General features: G+C 54.5%; 2 protein-coding genes across 2 annotated transcripts in view; both read right to left on the reverse strand.

Moving 5' to 3' along the window:
* Window positions 1-2,942: 2,942 nt before the first annotated feature.
* LOC144953431 (intermediate filament family orphan 2-like) lies at window positions 2,943-14,195 on the reverse strand. The gene is made up of 5 exons (XM_078884009.1): window positions 14,085-14,195; window positions 13,366-13,413; window positions 11,488-11,577; window positions 10,471-10,601; window positions 2,943-9,683 (listed from the first exon to the last, which is right to left on the reverse strand). Exons 1-5 carry the CDS (start codon window positions 14,115-14,117, stop codon window positions 9,590-9,592), a joined length of 396 nt encoding a protein of 131 aa, XP_078740135.1. The 5' UTR covers window positions 14,118-14,195; the 3' UTR covers window positions 2,943-9,589.
* The window catches only part of LOC144953410 (uncharacterized), a 50,428-nt gene continuing 49,453 nt past the window's right edge, over window positions 14,178-15,152 (reverse strand). The window contains exon 6 of the mRNA XM_078883988.1: window positions 14,178-14,198. Within this exon, the coding sequence (XP_078740114.1) occupies window positions 14,178-14,198 (21 nt within the window). The remainder of the gene's footprint in view (window positions 14,199-15,152) is intronic.

Here is a 15,152-nt window from a genome sequence, read left to right on the forward strand (position 1 = left end):
AGGGGCCTAAGGGAAGGGGGGTCAGGGGAGGGGCCTAAGGATATGGGGGGAGGGGTCAGGGGAGGGGCCTAAGGGAAGGGGGGTCAGGGGAGGGGCCTAAAGATATGGGGGGGAGGGGTCAGGGGAGGGGCCTAAGGGAAGGGGGGTCAGGGGAGGGGCCTAAGGATATGGGGGGGAGGGGGTCAGGGGAGGGGCCTAAGGGAAGAGGGGTCAGGGGAGGGGCCTAAGGGAGGGGGGGTCAGCGGAGGGGCCTGAGGGAGGGGGGGGTAAGGGGAGGGGCCGATAGCTAAGGGGGCTGGCTACCTGGCTGCCAGCGTGGTGGGGATGTAGCTCAGTGGGAGAGCGCATGCTTTGCATGTGTGATTCCATGGGTTCAATCCCCGGCATCTCCATGTCGGAAGCTTTTATTTAATTCATTTTTCCAACAAAGGTTTAATTCCAAAATCAATTGGCTGTATTTTTTTTTCGATTTAAAGCTTTTGTGACTGCAGGGATTCATCTTCTTGGTTCTCTCGGTAAAGTCACGTAGAAGGGAAGTAATAAAATAATAAAAATAAACATAATAAAATAATTCTCACGACGTTTCGGCCACAACGCAAGCAGCCGTCCTCAGGTGAAAACCAGGTCTGTCTCCCCGACATGGTGAAATGTCCCACTTTTAACGGAATTTATAGGTTTCGAAGACTAAACACAACCGAGGAATGCACTTTGTGTTGAAAAATAAAGCTGTGAAAATTGGGCCAATTTGGGCCAAAAAATGGCATAGGTTATTATGCAGATTTGATTTTTGGCGTGTGAAAATTTCTTGGTGAAATTTACCACTTTTAACGTAATATATGGGATTCTTAGGCTAAACACCACCGATTAATGCATTTTTTGTTGAAAAATAGAGTTTTGAAAATTTGTCCAATTTTGGCCAAAAACGGCATAGGTTAGTATGCCGATTTGCTTTTTGGGACGTGAAAATTTCAAGGTGAAATTTCCCACTTTAAATGTTATAGATAAGATTCTAAGGCTAAACACAACCGAGGAATGCACTTTTTGTTGAAAAATAGAGCTGTGAAAATTTGGCCAATTTGGCCAAAAACTGCATAGGTTAGTCGGCCGATTTGCTTTTCAGACGTGAACATTTCATAGTGAAATTGCCCACTATTAATGTAATATATAGGGGTTCGGGGTTTTTGAGAGTTTTTGAGGTTTTTCGATTTCTTTCAGTTCTTTTTCGGTTCGTGAGATTGCCGGGGTATTTTAAATGTTTTGTTTTTTGTTGGATTTTTGGTGGGTTTTAGGTTTCGGTGGTGGGTCTTAGGGTTTTAGAAAAAGCGATCGAGAATAGAAAGGAGCTGAGGGCCGAGCGAAGGGTGGCAAGCGAGGGTGTGAGTGGGAGTTTGATCCAGGGTGCAACGGGCCAAGAAGAGAACAAGAACGAGAGTGAGACCGGGCGCAAGGAGGCGATGGGACAGCAAGGAGACGGGAATGTTGAGATCGCAGGGGGCGTGACGGGACATTTAAAGAAATGGGAGAAGAGAGGGCGGCGGGCGAGACGGTGCACAGCGTTGAATACTCGAGGGAGGAATTTAAAGAGACTGCGGAGATAGACGGGAAGCCAGAGAAGGAGGGGAGAGCAGTGAGGTGTGCATGGAAGGTTGAGTACAGTCCGTGCGGCTGCGTTTTGATGTGTTGGAGAGGGATAAAGGCTTAAGCAGGGAGACCGAACAGGAGTGAGTTGCAATAATGCAGACGATTGAAGACAAGGGGGAGTGCACGAGGAGTTTGGCAGCAGTGGTAGTGATGAGCGGGCAGATTTTCCTGATGTTGTACAGATGGTAATGGCGCGTGCGAGTGGTATTGGCAATGTGGGAAGTGAAGGAGAGAGTGGAATCGAAGGTAACGCCGAGAGTTAGGGCGGTAGAGTTTGGGAAGAGGCTATGGAGGGGGAAATAAATGGAGGGTGTAGGAGGGGGGTGAGCGAGAGGAATGTAAAGAAAAGTGCGCGCAGAAGCGGGTGAACGCGTGGCGGTGATTGCGAGGTAGCCGCCACGTGCGCGTGGAACGAGCCAATTGTGTGCGTGGTCGAGCGCCGGTGTGGCCATTTTGCATCAGCGGCCATTTTGCACTGGCAGCCATTTTGCGCCACCTGCGAGGCCACCGTAGGAGGACCGCGCGCTCGGTCACCATCTTGAACCTCTCGAGGCCGGCGCGTAGACAGTTGTTGCGCAGGTGGTGGCGCGGTTTGCGGCCTTTTTGCTAGCGGCAGCTGCTGCTGTGCGCGCAGGCCGCGTGCGTGTTTTAAACTCCCGGCCAGCAACACAATGTGTCCTGATTTAAAGCTTTCGTGACTGCAGGGATTCATCTTCTTGGTTCTTTCTCACGACGTTTCGGCCACAACGCAAGTAGCTGTCCTCAGGTGGAGAACAGGTCTGTCGAGGAGACAGAGTCTGTTTCCGCGAGGTGGAGAACAGGTCTGTCGAGGAAACAGACTGTCTCCTCGACAGACTTGTTCTCCACCTGAGGACAGCTACTTGCGTTGTGGCCGAAACGTCGTGAGAAATATTTTATTATGTTTTATTTTTATTATTTTATTATTTCCATTCTACGTGACTTTACCGAAAGAACCAAGAAGACAATGTGTCCCGTACAGGGACGGCGCCAACCGAGGGGGCCCAGGGACTCTCCGTCGGCGGTTGCCGGGGCAAGAGCAGCCCGACGTGGAGGAGGGGGAGGAACGGGTGGACGTTGCTGCCTCACCCACCCACTCACCCATCAGTCCACCTCTTAGCCAGCCCGTGCCGTGCCCCTTCAGCCCCCCTCTATCCGGTTAGCTCCTTGGGCATGCGGTGGCTGGGCACGTGGGCTACGTGACCCAGCCAACGCTGCCTGGTCCGCTGGGTCATAAACAACAACACGAAGAAGTAGCAAATAATGACACCAACACAATAATGTTAATTCTCACGTTTGTTTCCATCCGTTTTTATTTTATAAACTCAGCAATTAAAAAAAAAACGCCAGACCAAGAAGAGACCACGACCACAGCACAGAGCGGAGTTTCTTTGGAACTCCGCTCTCTCCTAACCAACGCGACCGCCAGCTACACCAGGCACAGTAGTCGTGAATAGTCGAGAGTAGTCGTGAGGATAGGATTATAGAGTATTGCATAATTCACATGGCAGCCATTTGGAGCCCCCTCCCCATAGACACCCCCACACCGCACAAAGCTCCCCTGTGTAGCCTTAACAGGCTATAGGGGCAAGTGCTGTTAGCGAGTAGCACCTATGAAGGCTGGCACTGTGGCACACGAGGGGGTGGGTGGCCAACACCGCGCCCGGGCCGCCTTTGTAACCACAGTGACGATGTTTACTACACACCGCACCAGTTACTTATTTGAGGCTGAGTGGACCTAGGAGAGGCCCAGGGCCGGTTCAGCTAATCACTGTCACCGGTGTTGGCCGTGAGCGGGAATCGAACTCGGGTCGCCGGGTTCGTAGCGCAGCGTAGCGCTAACCGCTGCACCACCGCTCCCCACCCCACACAACACAAACGCAGGCGAGGCCCTACGGTGCCACATTAACACTGGCGGGGGGAACAACCTTTGGCTACCCCTCCGAATTGGCGACGTTCGACTCACGAAGTAGCTTATTTCAGGTACAAAAATACGCGGCTTTTGTCTGCACGTTGAACTTGTGTCACACCACCACCGTACGTAGCCGACCGTGCCGAATCGGAGGTGCGGGGGGAAGGACAACAAATTAAACACAACAACAAGCAGCAGCGATTCGAAAGAAATTAGTTTGCCGGTCTAGATGACCATTTAAGTGCTGAGCTTCCGTAGGAAGAGAACGTTCCAGACGGCTAATGCTGGACCCCCCCCCTTCTTGAGACTTTGGCCAGTGCTGGGTCCCCCTCTTGGAGTCCGCACAGCAGCAGGGGCAGCAGCAGCAGCAGTAGCAGCAGGGGCAGCAGCAGCGGCAGCAGCGGCAGCAGCAGCAGCGGCAGCAGCAGGGGCAGCAGCTGCCTTCTTAACGTGCACAGAAGACGGCGCCTGAAGTGGCCGTTGTAGGGAGGCGAGGAGCTCCGTCATCGACACGGCGGCCGCAGGAAAGCCACGGCGAGTCTCAGGAGTTCGTCTGTAAGGAGGAGGAGGAGGTGGCGGGCTGCTGCTGCTGCTACGTTGGAGATGTTTGACCCTCAACTGGCGAGCCGAGAACAGAGTTTGGCGTCGGTAAATCTCACTCGCTGTACTGCCACCTCCAGGGCTACCACCACGGCCACAACGGCCACCACCACGGCCACCACCACCACGGCCACCACCACCACGGCCACCACCACCACGGTCAAGGCCACCACCACCACGGCCAAGGCCACCACCACGGCCACCACCACCAAGGCCACCACCACGGCCAAGGCCACCACCACCACGGCCACCACCACCACGGCCACCACCACCAGCACGGCCACCACCACGGCAGGCCGGTGGAGTTTGTTTCTTTTCACAAATCTCACTGCTGACCCCCATGAACCCGCTTCTTGGCAGCTGGGTCCACAAAAGCAAATTTGGCGCCACCGGATGAAGACCTCGAAGCAGATCGGGACCTGGGGGCTGCCCTGTCCACAGTGACCATCAATCAGCTAGCCACAATTACCATCAATCAGCTAGCCAAAGTTACCATCAATCAGCTAGCCACAGTTACCATCAATCAGCTAGCCAAAGTTACCATCAAACAGCGAGCCACAGTTACCATCAATCAGCTAGCCAAAGTTACCATCAATCAGCTAGCCACAGTTACCATCAATCAGAAAGCCACAATTACCATCAATCAGATAGCCACAGTTAGCATCAATCAGCGAGCCACAGGCACCATCAAACATCGATCAGCAAGGCAATCGTTAAGCTTTCTGAAGCCACCAACCGGTAAGCCTGCGGCGTCTTCAATCAATGAGCCAGAGGTGCCACAGGCACCGTCAAAAAAAGTTTGCCGGGGAGGCAGCAGAGGGGGAACCCAGAACAACGCAAGGCAACAACAACAACAACCAGAACCTCGAGCGAGCCGCCACCGCTACTCAGCCGGGTCCACGCCCCCACAATAAGTTGCGTGCAACTTGGTTGCGTGCAACCTAATCGCTTATACGTGGTGGCGGGTGGGGGGGTCTATGCAATGGGCTAATTAAGACGGCTGGCTCGTTGCCCCGAGCAATCGGTTGCACACAACCAAGTTGCATGCAACCGATCCGCGTATATGTGGGGGGGGGGGGGGGGGTCTCTGCAATGGGTTTCTTAAGACGGATGGCTCCACGCCCGAGCAATCAGTTGCGTGCAACCTGTTTTTACCAACTACAGAAACCGCCATCATAGTAACCGCTATCATAAACACCTGCACCTCAATTCGGTTGCGTGCAACTTGAACTTTACCACCACGACCGCTCCTACCGCAACCACCGGCACCAGAATCACCAGAATCACCACAATCACCACCACCACCACCACCGCCAAGGCCTCGTGTTCAAACCCAGCGACGGGAAAGGCCGAAGGCCACTACCACCCCTGGGGGAGGTGGGGGGGCCCTGGGGGAGGGGGGAGGGACCCCTGGGGGAGGGGGGGGGGGCCCTGGGGGAGGGGCCAAGAGGGGGACGAGAAGTCTGAACATCGACTCTCAACCCCGGTTCTCTGGCGGGGGGGGGGGGGACGACGACTCGGGGGGAGGGACTCGGGGTGAGGGACTCGGGGGGACGACGACAGCCCCAGGAGGGGGAGGAGGAGGAGGCGGTGAGTGGGTCGAGCTCTGGGCTACACACAGAGGAGGCCGCTTTGAGGTTCAAGGTTGGGGAGAGCGGCCACCAGGAACCGGGGTCACCCCCAAATGGAGTCCTAGGGACAGGGCTAGAGCCACAGGTACCATGCAGACAGCCACAGGTACCATGCAGACAGACACAGGTACCATGCAGACAGACACAGGTACCACCAATCAGCAAGCCTCGAGTACAATCAGCAAGCCTTGAGTACCATCAAAAAGCCAAAGCCTCTGATACCACCAATCAGTAAGCCTCTGGTACCATCAAACGGCAAGCATCTTTTACCACCAATCAGCAAGCGTCTGTTGCCACCAATCGGTAAGCCTATGGTATCAATTGATGAGCATCCGGTACCAATCAGTGAGCATCTGGTACCACCAATCAGTAAGCATCTGGTACCAATCGGTGAGCATCTGGTACCACCAATCGGTAAGCCACCAACAGCATTAACCGGTAAGCCACCGGTACCCGCCGGTGAGCTACACGTGGCTTAGGTAGAGTCGTATTTAAGTGCAAATCAATGGAAGTTTAAAGTTTTAAAGACCCGGTCTCGCTGAGCCTGCAGACCCAGGGTGTAGAGACCCTGGGTCTGCAGACTCTGATCTCTAGACCCCGAGTCTCTACACCTGGAGACCCGGTCTCCCCGAGTCTCTACACCTGGAGACCCGGTCTCCCCGAGTCTATACACCTGGAGACCCGGTCTCCCCGAGTCTCAAGACCCTGAGTCTTAAAACCCTGTTTCTCCAGACCCTGAGACCCGGTCTCCTCCAGTCTCAAGACCCTGAGTCCTAAGACCCTGATTCTCCAGACCCTGAGACCTGGTCTCCCCGAGTCTCAAGACCCTGAGATTCTAGACCCTGATTCTCCAGACCCTGAGACCTGGTCTCCCCGAGTCTCAAGACCCTGAGATTCTAGACCCTGATTCTCCAGACCCTGAGACCTGGTCTCCCCGAGTCTCAAGATCCTGAGATTCTAGACCCTGATTCTCCAGACCCTGAGACCCGGTCTCCCCGAGTCTCAAGATCCTGAGATTCTAGACCCTGATTCTCCAGACCCTGAGACCCGGTCTCCCCGAGTCTCAAGATCCTGAGATTCTAGACCCTGAGTCTCCAGACCCTGAGACCTGGTCTCCCCGAGTCTCAAGACCCTGAGTCTTAAAACCCTGATTCTCCAGACCCTGAGACCTGGTCTCCCCGAGTCTCAAGACCCTGAGTCCTAAGACCCTGATTCTCCAGACCCTGAGACCTGGTCTCCCCGAGTCTCAAGACCCTGAGATTCTAGACCCTGATTCTCCAGACCCTGAGACCTGGTCTCCCCGAGTCTCAAGACCCTGAGATTCTAGACCCTGTTTCTCCAGACCCTGAGACCTGGTCTCCCCGAGTCTCAAGATCCTGAGATTCTAGACCCTGATTCTCCAGACCCTGAGACCCGGTCTCCCCGAGTCTCAAGATCCTGAGATTCTAGACCCTGATTCTCCAGACCCTGAGACCCGGTCTCCCCGAGTCTCAAGATCCTGAGATTCTAGACCCTGAGTCTCCAGACCCTGAGACCTGGTCTCCCCGAGTCTCAAGACCCTGAGTCTTAAAACCCTGATTCTCCAGACCCTGAGACCTGGTCTCCCCGAGTCTCAAGACCCTGAGTCCTAAGACCCTGATTCTCCAGACCCTGAGACCTGGTCTCCCCGAGTCTCAAGACCCTGAGATTCTAGACCCTGATTCTCCAGACCCTGAGACCTGGTCTCCCCGAGTCTCAAGACCCTGAGATTCTAGACCCTGATTCTCCAGACCCTGAGACCTGGTCTCCCCGAGTCTCAAGATCCTGAGATTCTAGACCCTGATTCTCCAGACCCTGAGACCCGGTCTCCCCGAGTCTCAAGATCCTGAGATTCTAGACCCTGATTCTCCAGACCCTGAGACCCGGTCTCCCCGAGTCTCAAGATCCTGAGATTCTAGACCCTGAGTCTCCAGACCCTGAGACCTGGTCTCCCCGAGTCTCAAGACCCTGAGTCTTAAAACCCTGATTCTCCAGACCCTGAGACCTGGTCTCCCCGAGTCTCAAGACCCTGAGTCTCAACACTACGAGTCTCAAGACCCTGAGACCTGGTCTCCCTGAGTCTCCAGGCAACAGCAGCAGCAGCAGGGGGCGGCAACTAGGACTGTATGAGTAGTAAGGCATTCATTTCGTAAGCAATGCATATGGTTTGGGAATTGTTAGTGCAGTTAGGCTAAAGGGGGTTTAGAATTGCTACACCTGAAGAGTATAGGCTATATTCCTACAGTGTTTAATACAGATCTCTTAGCTCGAGCGAGATCCACGCACTCTCATAGAGGTCACAGCCATCACGAGCCCAGCGACACGGCCATCGTGAACCCCCCTGATAGAGGCTCAGAGAGAAAGACACCCAGACCCAGGCCTCCAACCCAGGCCCTCAGTGTCTCTCTGACCACAGTGCTCAGCCAATGGAAGAATCATTGTCAATGGACGAACAAACATGGTGATGACAGTGATGATGATGATGATAGTGATGATAGTGATGATGATGATGATAGTGATGATGATGATGGTGATGATGGTGATGATGATAGTGATGGTGATGATAGTGATGATGATAGTGATGATGATGATAGTGATGATGATGATAGTGATGATGATGATGATGATAGTGATGATGATGATGGTGATGATGGTGATGATGATAGTGATGGTGATGATAGTGATGGTGATGATAGTGATGATGATAGTGATGATAGTGATGATGATAGTGATGATGATGATAGTGATGGTGATGATAGTGATGATGATAGTGATGATGATGATAGTGATGATGATGATAGTGATGGTGATGATGGTGATGATGGTGATGATGATGATAGTGATGGTGATGATAGTGATGATGATGATGGTGATGATAGTGATGATGATGATAGTGATGGTGATGATGATGATAGTGATGATGATGATGGTGATGATGGTGATGATGATAGTGATGATGATGATAGTGATGATGATAGTGATGATGATGATGATAGTGATGATGATAATGATGATAGTGATGATGATGATGGTGATGATGGTGATGATGATGATGATGGTGATGATGGTGATGATGATAGTGATGATGATGATAGTGATGATGATAGTGATGATGATGATAGTGATGATGATAATGATGATAGTGATGATGATGATGGTGATGATGGTGATGATGATGATAGTGATGGTGATGATGATAGTGATGATGATGTTGCTGCAGTTGATAGTGATGTTGGTGATGATAATGACGATAGTGGAGGTGATGATGGTGGAGGTGGTGATGGTGGAGGTGGTGATGGTGGAGGTGGTGGTGATGGTGGAGGAGGTGGTGATGGTGATGGTGGAGGTGATGGTGGAGGTGGTGATGGTGGAGGTGATGGTTGTGATGGTGGAGGTGATGGTGGAGGAGGTGGTGATGGTGGAGGTGGTGATGGTGGAGGTGGTGATGGTGGAGGTGATGGTGGAGGTGATGATGGTGGAGGTGATGATGGTGGAGGTGATGGTGGAGGTGATGGTGGAGGTGATGGTGGAGGTGATAGTGGAGGTGGTGATGGAGGTGGTGATGGTGGAGGTTGTGATGGTGGAGGTGGTGATGGTGGAGGTGGTGATGGAGGTGGTGATGGTGGAGGTTGTGATGGTGGAGGTGGTGATGGTGGAGGTGGTGATGGTGGAGGTGGTGATGGAGGTGGTGATGGTGGAGGTGGTGATGGTGGAGGTGGTGATGGAGGTGGTGATGGTGGAGGTGGTGATGGTGGAGGTGATTGTGTTATCAGCCGCTGGGAGTGATTGGCAGGAAGTCTCCATCCTCATCGTCGGGGGAGTCCATCAACATCGCCACGCAGCCCTGCACGGGAGATGGGCTCCTGCAACATCAACATCAACACCATCAACACCAACACCAACATCAACACCATCACCATTAACACCATTATCTGTGAGGGAGTGGGTGAGCGAGTGGGTGAGTGGGTGAGTCGGTATGCGAGTAGGTGAGTGAGTGAGCAGGAGAGTGAGGTGGTGAGTGAGCGGACGGGTGAGTGGGTGAGCGAGTGGGTGAGCGAGCGAGTGGGTGAGTGAGCGAGCAAGCAAGCTGAGTGGGTGAGTAGTTGAGTGGGCGGGCGGGTGAGCGAGTGAGTGAGTGAACAGGTGAGTGGGTGAGTGAGCAAGTGGGTGAGTGAACGAGTGAATGAGTAAGCGGGTGAGCGAGTGGGTGAGTGGGCGAGCGAGTGAGTGAGTGAGCAGGTGAGTGAGTGAGTGAGTGAGCGAGTGGGTGAGTGAGCAGGTGAATGAGTGAGTGAGTGAGCGAGTGGGTGAGTGAGTGAATGAGCAAGCAGGTGAGCGAGCGGGTGAGTAAGCGAGTGAGTGGGCGCGCGAGTGAGAGAGCAAGTGGGCGAGTGAGCGAGTGATTGAGTGAGTGAGCGAGTGAATGAGCAAGCGGGTGAGCGAGTGGGTAAGCGAGTGGGCGAGCGAGTGGGTGAGCGAGTGGGTGAGCGAGTGGGCGAGTAAGTGGGTGAGCAAGCGAGCGAGTGAGTGAGTGAGTGAGTGGGCGAATGAGTGGGCGAGCGATTGAGCGAGCGGTTGAGTGAGTGGGCGAGCGAACGGTTGAGGGGGTGGGCGAGCGGGCGAGCGAGCGAGGGAGGGAGCACCTCCCACCTTTGTGCCGAGTGGCTGATGAGGCTGTGGCAGGAGTCGATCTGCACGTCGAGGCCGCGCTTCATGCTGCACATCTCCATGTACTCGTGCAGGTGGCGCGTCATGTCGTTCTTGGCGTTCGCCAGCTCCATCTGCACCACCAGCAGCACCAGCAGCATCATCAGCATCATCATCAGCATCAACAGCAGCACCAACAGCAGCATCATCATCAGCATCATCAGCATCATCAGCATCATCATCATCATCAACAGCATCATCAGCATCATCATCACCAGCTCCATCTGCATCAACAGCAGCATCATCAGCATCATCAACAGCAACATCATCAGCAGCAGCATCACCAGCATCATCAACAGTAGCATCAGCAGCATCATCACCAGCAGCATCATCATCATCATCATCAACAGCAGCATAATCATCATCAACAGCATCATCATCAGCATCATCAACATCATCATCAGCATCAACAGCATCAGCATCATCAACAGCATCAGCATCATCAACAGCATCATCATCATCATCAGCATCATCAACATCAGCATCATCATCAGCATTAACAGCATCGCATCAGCAGCATCATCATGAACAGCAGCAGTAGCATCAACAGCAGTAGCAGCAGTAGCAGCAGCCGTCGCATCAGGAGCAGCAGCATCAACAGTAGAAGCAGCAGCGGTAGCATCATCATCAGGGTGGATGGTGGTGGAGGTTGTGATAGTGGAGGTAGTGGTGGTGATGGCAGTGGTGATGGTAGTGGTGATGGTGATGGTAGTGGTGATGGTGATGGTGATGGTAGTGGTGATGGTGGTGATGGTAGTGGTGATGGTAGTGGTGATGGTGATGGTGGTGATGGTAGTGGTGATGGTGATGGTAGTGGTGATGATGGTGATGGTGGTGATGGTAGTGGTGATGGTGATGTTGATGGTGATGGTAGTGGTGATGGTGGTGATGGTAGTGGTGATGGTAGTGGTGATGGTGATGGTAGTGGTGATGGTGATGGTGGTGATGATGGGAGTCCACCTCGATCTGGCTGATGGTCTCCTGGTATTCCTTCTCTCGATTCTGCAGCAGAGACTCCGTCTCACGGATCACCGTCTCCACCGAGTCCACCTTGACACAGACGCAGACAACCATCAACTCACTCACCCACTCACTCACCCACTCACTCACCCACTCACCCACTCACTCACCCACTCACTCACCCACCCACTCACTCACCCACTCACCCACTCACTCACTCACTCACTCACACACCCACTCACTCACCCACTCACTCACCCACTCACTCACCCACTCACTCACTCACCCACTCACTCACCCACCCACTCACTCACCCACTCACTCACCCACTCACTCACCCACTCACACACTCACACACCCACTCACTCACCCACTCACTCACTCACTCACTCACCCACTCACTCACTCACTCACTCACTCACTCACCCACTCACTCACTCACTCACTCACTCACCCACTCACTCACTCACTCACCCACTCACTCACCCACTCACCCACTCACTCACTCACTCACCCACTCACCCACTCACCCACTCACTCACCCACTCACTCACTCACCCACTCACTCACCCACCCACCCACTCACCCACTCACTCACTCACACACCCACTCACACACTCACTCACACACACTCACTCACACACACACTCACTCACACACACACACACACTCACACACTCACTCACCTACTCACTCACCCACCCACTCACCCACTCACTCACTCACTCACCCACCCACTCACCCACTCACTCACTCACTCACTCACCCACCCACTCACTCACCCACTCACTCACTCACTCACGCATTCACCCACTCACCCACTCACTCACCCACTCACTCACACACCCACTCACACACTCACACACCCACTCACTCACCCACTCACTCACTCACTCACTCACTCACTCACTCACCCACTCACTCACTCACTCACCCACTCACTCACTCACTCACTCACTCACCCACTCACTCACTCACTCACCCACTCACTCACCCACTCACCCACTCACTCACTCACTCACCCACTCACCCACTCACCCACTCACTCACCCACTCACCCACTCACCCACTCACTCACTCACTCACTCACACACTCCACTCACACACTCACTCACACACACTCACTCACACACACACTCACTCACACACACACACACACTCACACACTCACTCACCTACTCACTCACCCACCCACTCACCCACTCACTCACCCACTCTCACACTCTCACACACTCACCCACTCTCACACACTCACTCACTCACCCACTCACCCACTCACCCACTCACCGACTCACACACACACACACACACTCACTCACCGACTGACACACACACACACTCACTCACCCACTCACACACCCACTCACTCACTCACACACACTCACCCACACACACACTCACTCACACACTTACTCACACACACACTCACTCACTCACACACCCACTCACACACTCACTCACTCACCCACTCACTCACTCACACACCCACTCACACACCCACTCACACACTCACACACACACTCACTCACTCACTCACACACACACTCACTCACCCACTCACTCACTCACCCACCCACCCACCCACTCACCCACTCACTCACTCACTCACCCACTCACTCACCCACTCACTCACACACCCACTCACACACTCACTCACTCACACACTCACACACTCACTCACACTCGCTCACACACACACACTCACTCACTCACACACACACACTCACTCACACACACACACTCACCCACCCACCCACTCACCTACTCACCCATCCACTCACCCACTCGCCCATCTACTCACCCACTCACACAGCCACCCACTTTCCCACCCACCCACTCACTCATCCACCCACCCACTCACCCACCCCACCCACTCACCCATCCCTTGCCATCACTCGTGTTGTTGTTGAGGGAGTTGGCGCAAGCCTGCAGGGAGACAAAGGTGGGTGGGAGTTACTGAGCAACGCTCGATCCCTCCTGCCATTGTGAACCCCTGGCAGAGACACAGAGACACAGACTCAGTGTCTCTGACACGGCCATTGTGAACCCCTGACAGAGACACAGAGACACAGAGATACAAGAGACTCAGAGACTCAGAGACACAGACACAGAGACACAGAGACACAGAGACACAGAGACACAGAGATACAAGAGACTCAGAGACTCAGAGACACAGAGATACAAGAGACACAGACACACAGACACAGAGACACAGAGCCACAGAGAGAGAGAGACACAGAGACACAGAGACACAGAGAGAGAGACACACAGAGACACAGAGAGAGAGACACACAGAGACACAGAGAGAGAGACACAGAGACACAGAGACACAGAGACACAGAGAGACAGAGACACAGAGAGAGAGAGACACAGAGACACAGAGAGAGAGACACACAGAGACACAGAGAGAGAGAGACACAGAGACACAGAGACACAGAGACACAGAGAGACAGAGACACAGAGAGAGAGACACAGAGAGAGAGAGAGACACAGAGAGAGAGACACAGAGACACAGAGACACAGAGACACAGAGACAGAGACACAGAGAGAGAGACACAGAGAGAGACAGAGACACAGGAGGAGGAGGAGTGACGGACCCCAGGAGAGGTGGTGGTGGTGATGGGGCCCATGTCGTCCACAGGAGCAGAGTCTCGTCCATCTCCTCCCACACGAGGCTGTCCGTGTCGTCTTCAAAGTCCACGCTCTCGCGTCTACTGGGGGCGGGGGGGCGGGGGGGGGTGTGACAATGATGGTTGTGGAGATGATCGTGGTGGGAGGGGAGGGAGGGAGGGAGGTGTGCTGTGTGTACTTCTCCACCGTGTTAATCACCACCATCACTGCCACCACCCTCACCACCACACGCACAACCACCGCTATCACCACCACCCTCACCACCACCCTCACCACCACCCTCAACCACCACCCCTCACCACCACCACCCTCACCACCCTCACCACCACCCTCACCACCCCTCACCCACCACCCTCACCACCACCACCCTCACCCACCCTCACCACCACCACCCTCACCACCCTCACCACCACCACCCTCACCACCACCAACCCTCACTCACACCACCCTCACTCACACCACCCTCACCACCACCACCCTCACCACCCTCACCACCACCACCCTCACCACCACCACCCTCACCACCACCACCCTCACCACCACACGCACAACCACCACCCTCACCACCACCACCCTCACCACCACCACCCTCACTCACCACCACCCTCACCACCCTCACCACCACCACCCTCACCACCACCACCCTCACCACCACCACCCTCACCACCACCACCCTCACTCACCACCACCCTCACTCACCACCACCCCTCACCACCACCACCCTCACCACCACCCACCCTCACCACCACACGCACAACCACCGCTATCACCACCACCCTCACCACCACCACCCTCACTCACCACACCACCCTCACTCACCACCACCCTCACCACCACCCCTCACCCTCACCACCACCCACCCTCACCACCACCACCCTCACCACCACCACCCTCACCACCACCACCCTCACCACCACCACACCACCACCACCCTCACCACCACCACCCCTCACCACCACCACCCTCACCACCACCACCCTCACTCACCACCACCCTCAACCACCACCACCACCACCCTCACCCTCACCACCACC

Source organism: Lampetra fluviatilis, chromosome 76 (genome assembly GCF_964198595.1).
Source record: "Lampetra fluviatilis chromosome 76, kcLamFluv1.1, whole genome shotgun sequence".
In the NCBI taxonomy this organism is placed as follows: Eukaryota; Metazoa; Chordata; class Hyperoartia; order Petromyzontiformes; family Petromyzontidae; genus Lampetra; species Lampetra fluviatilis.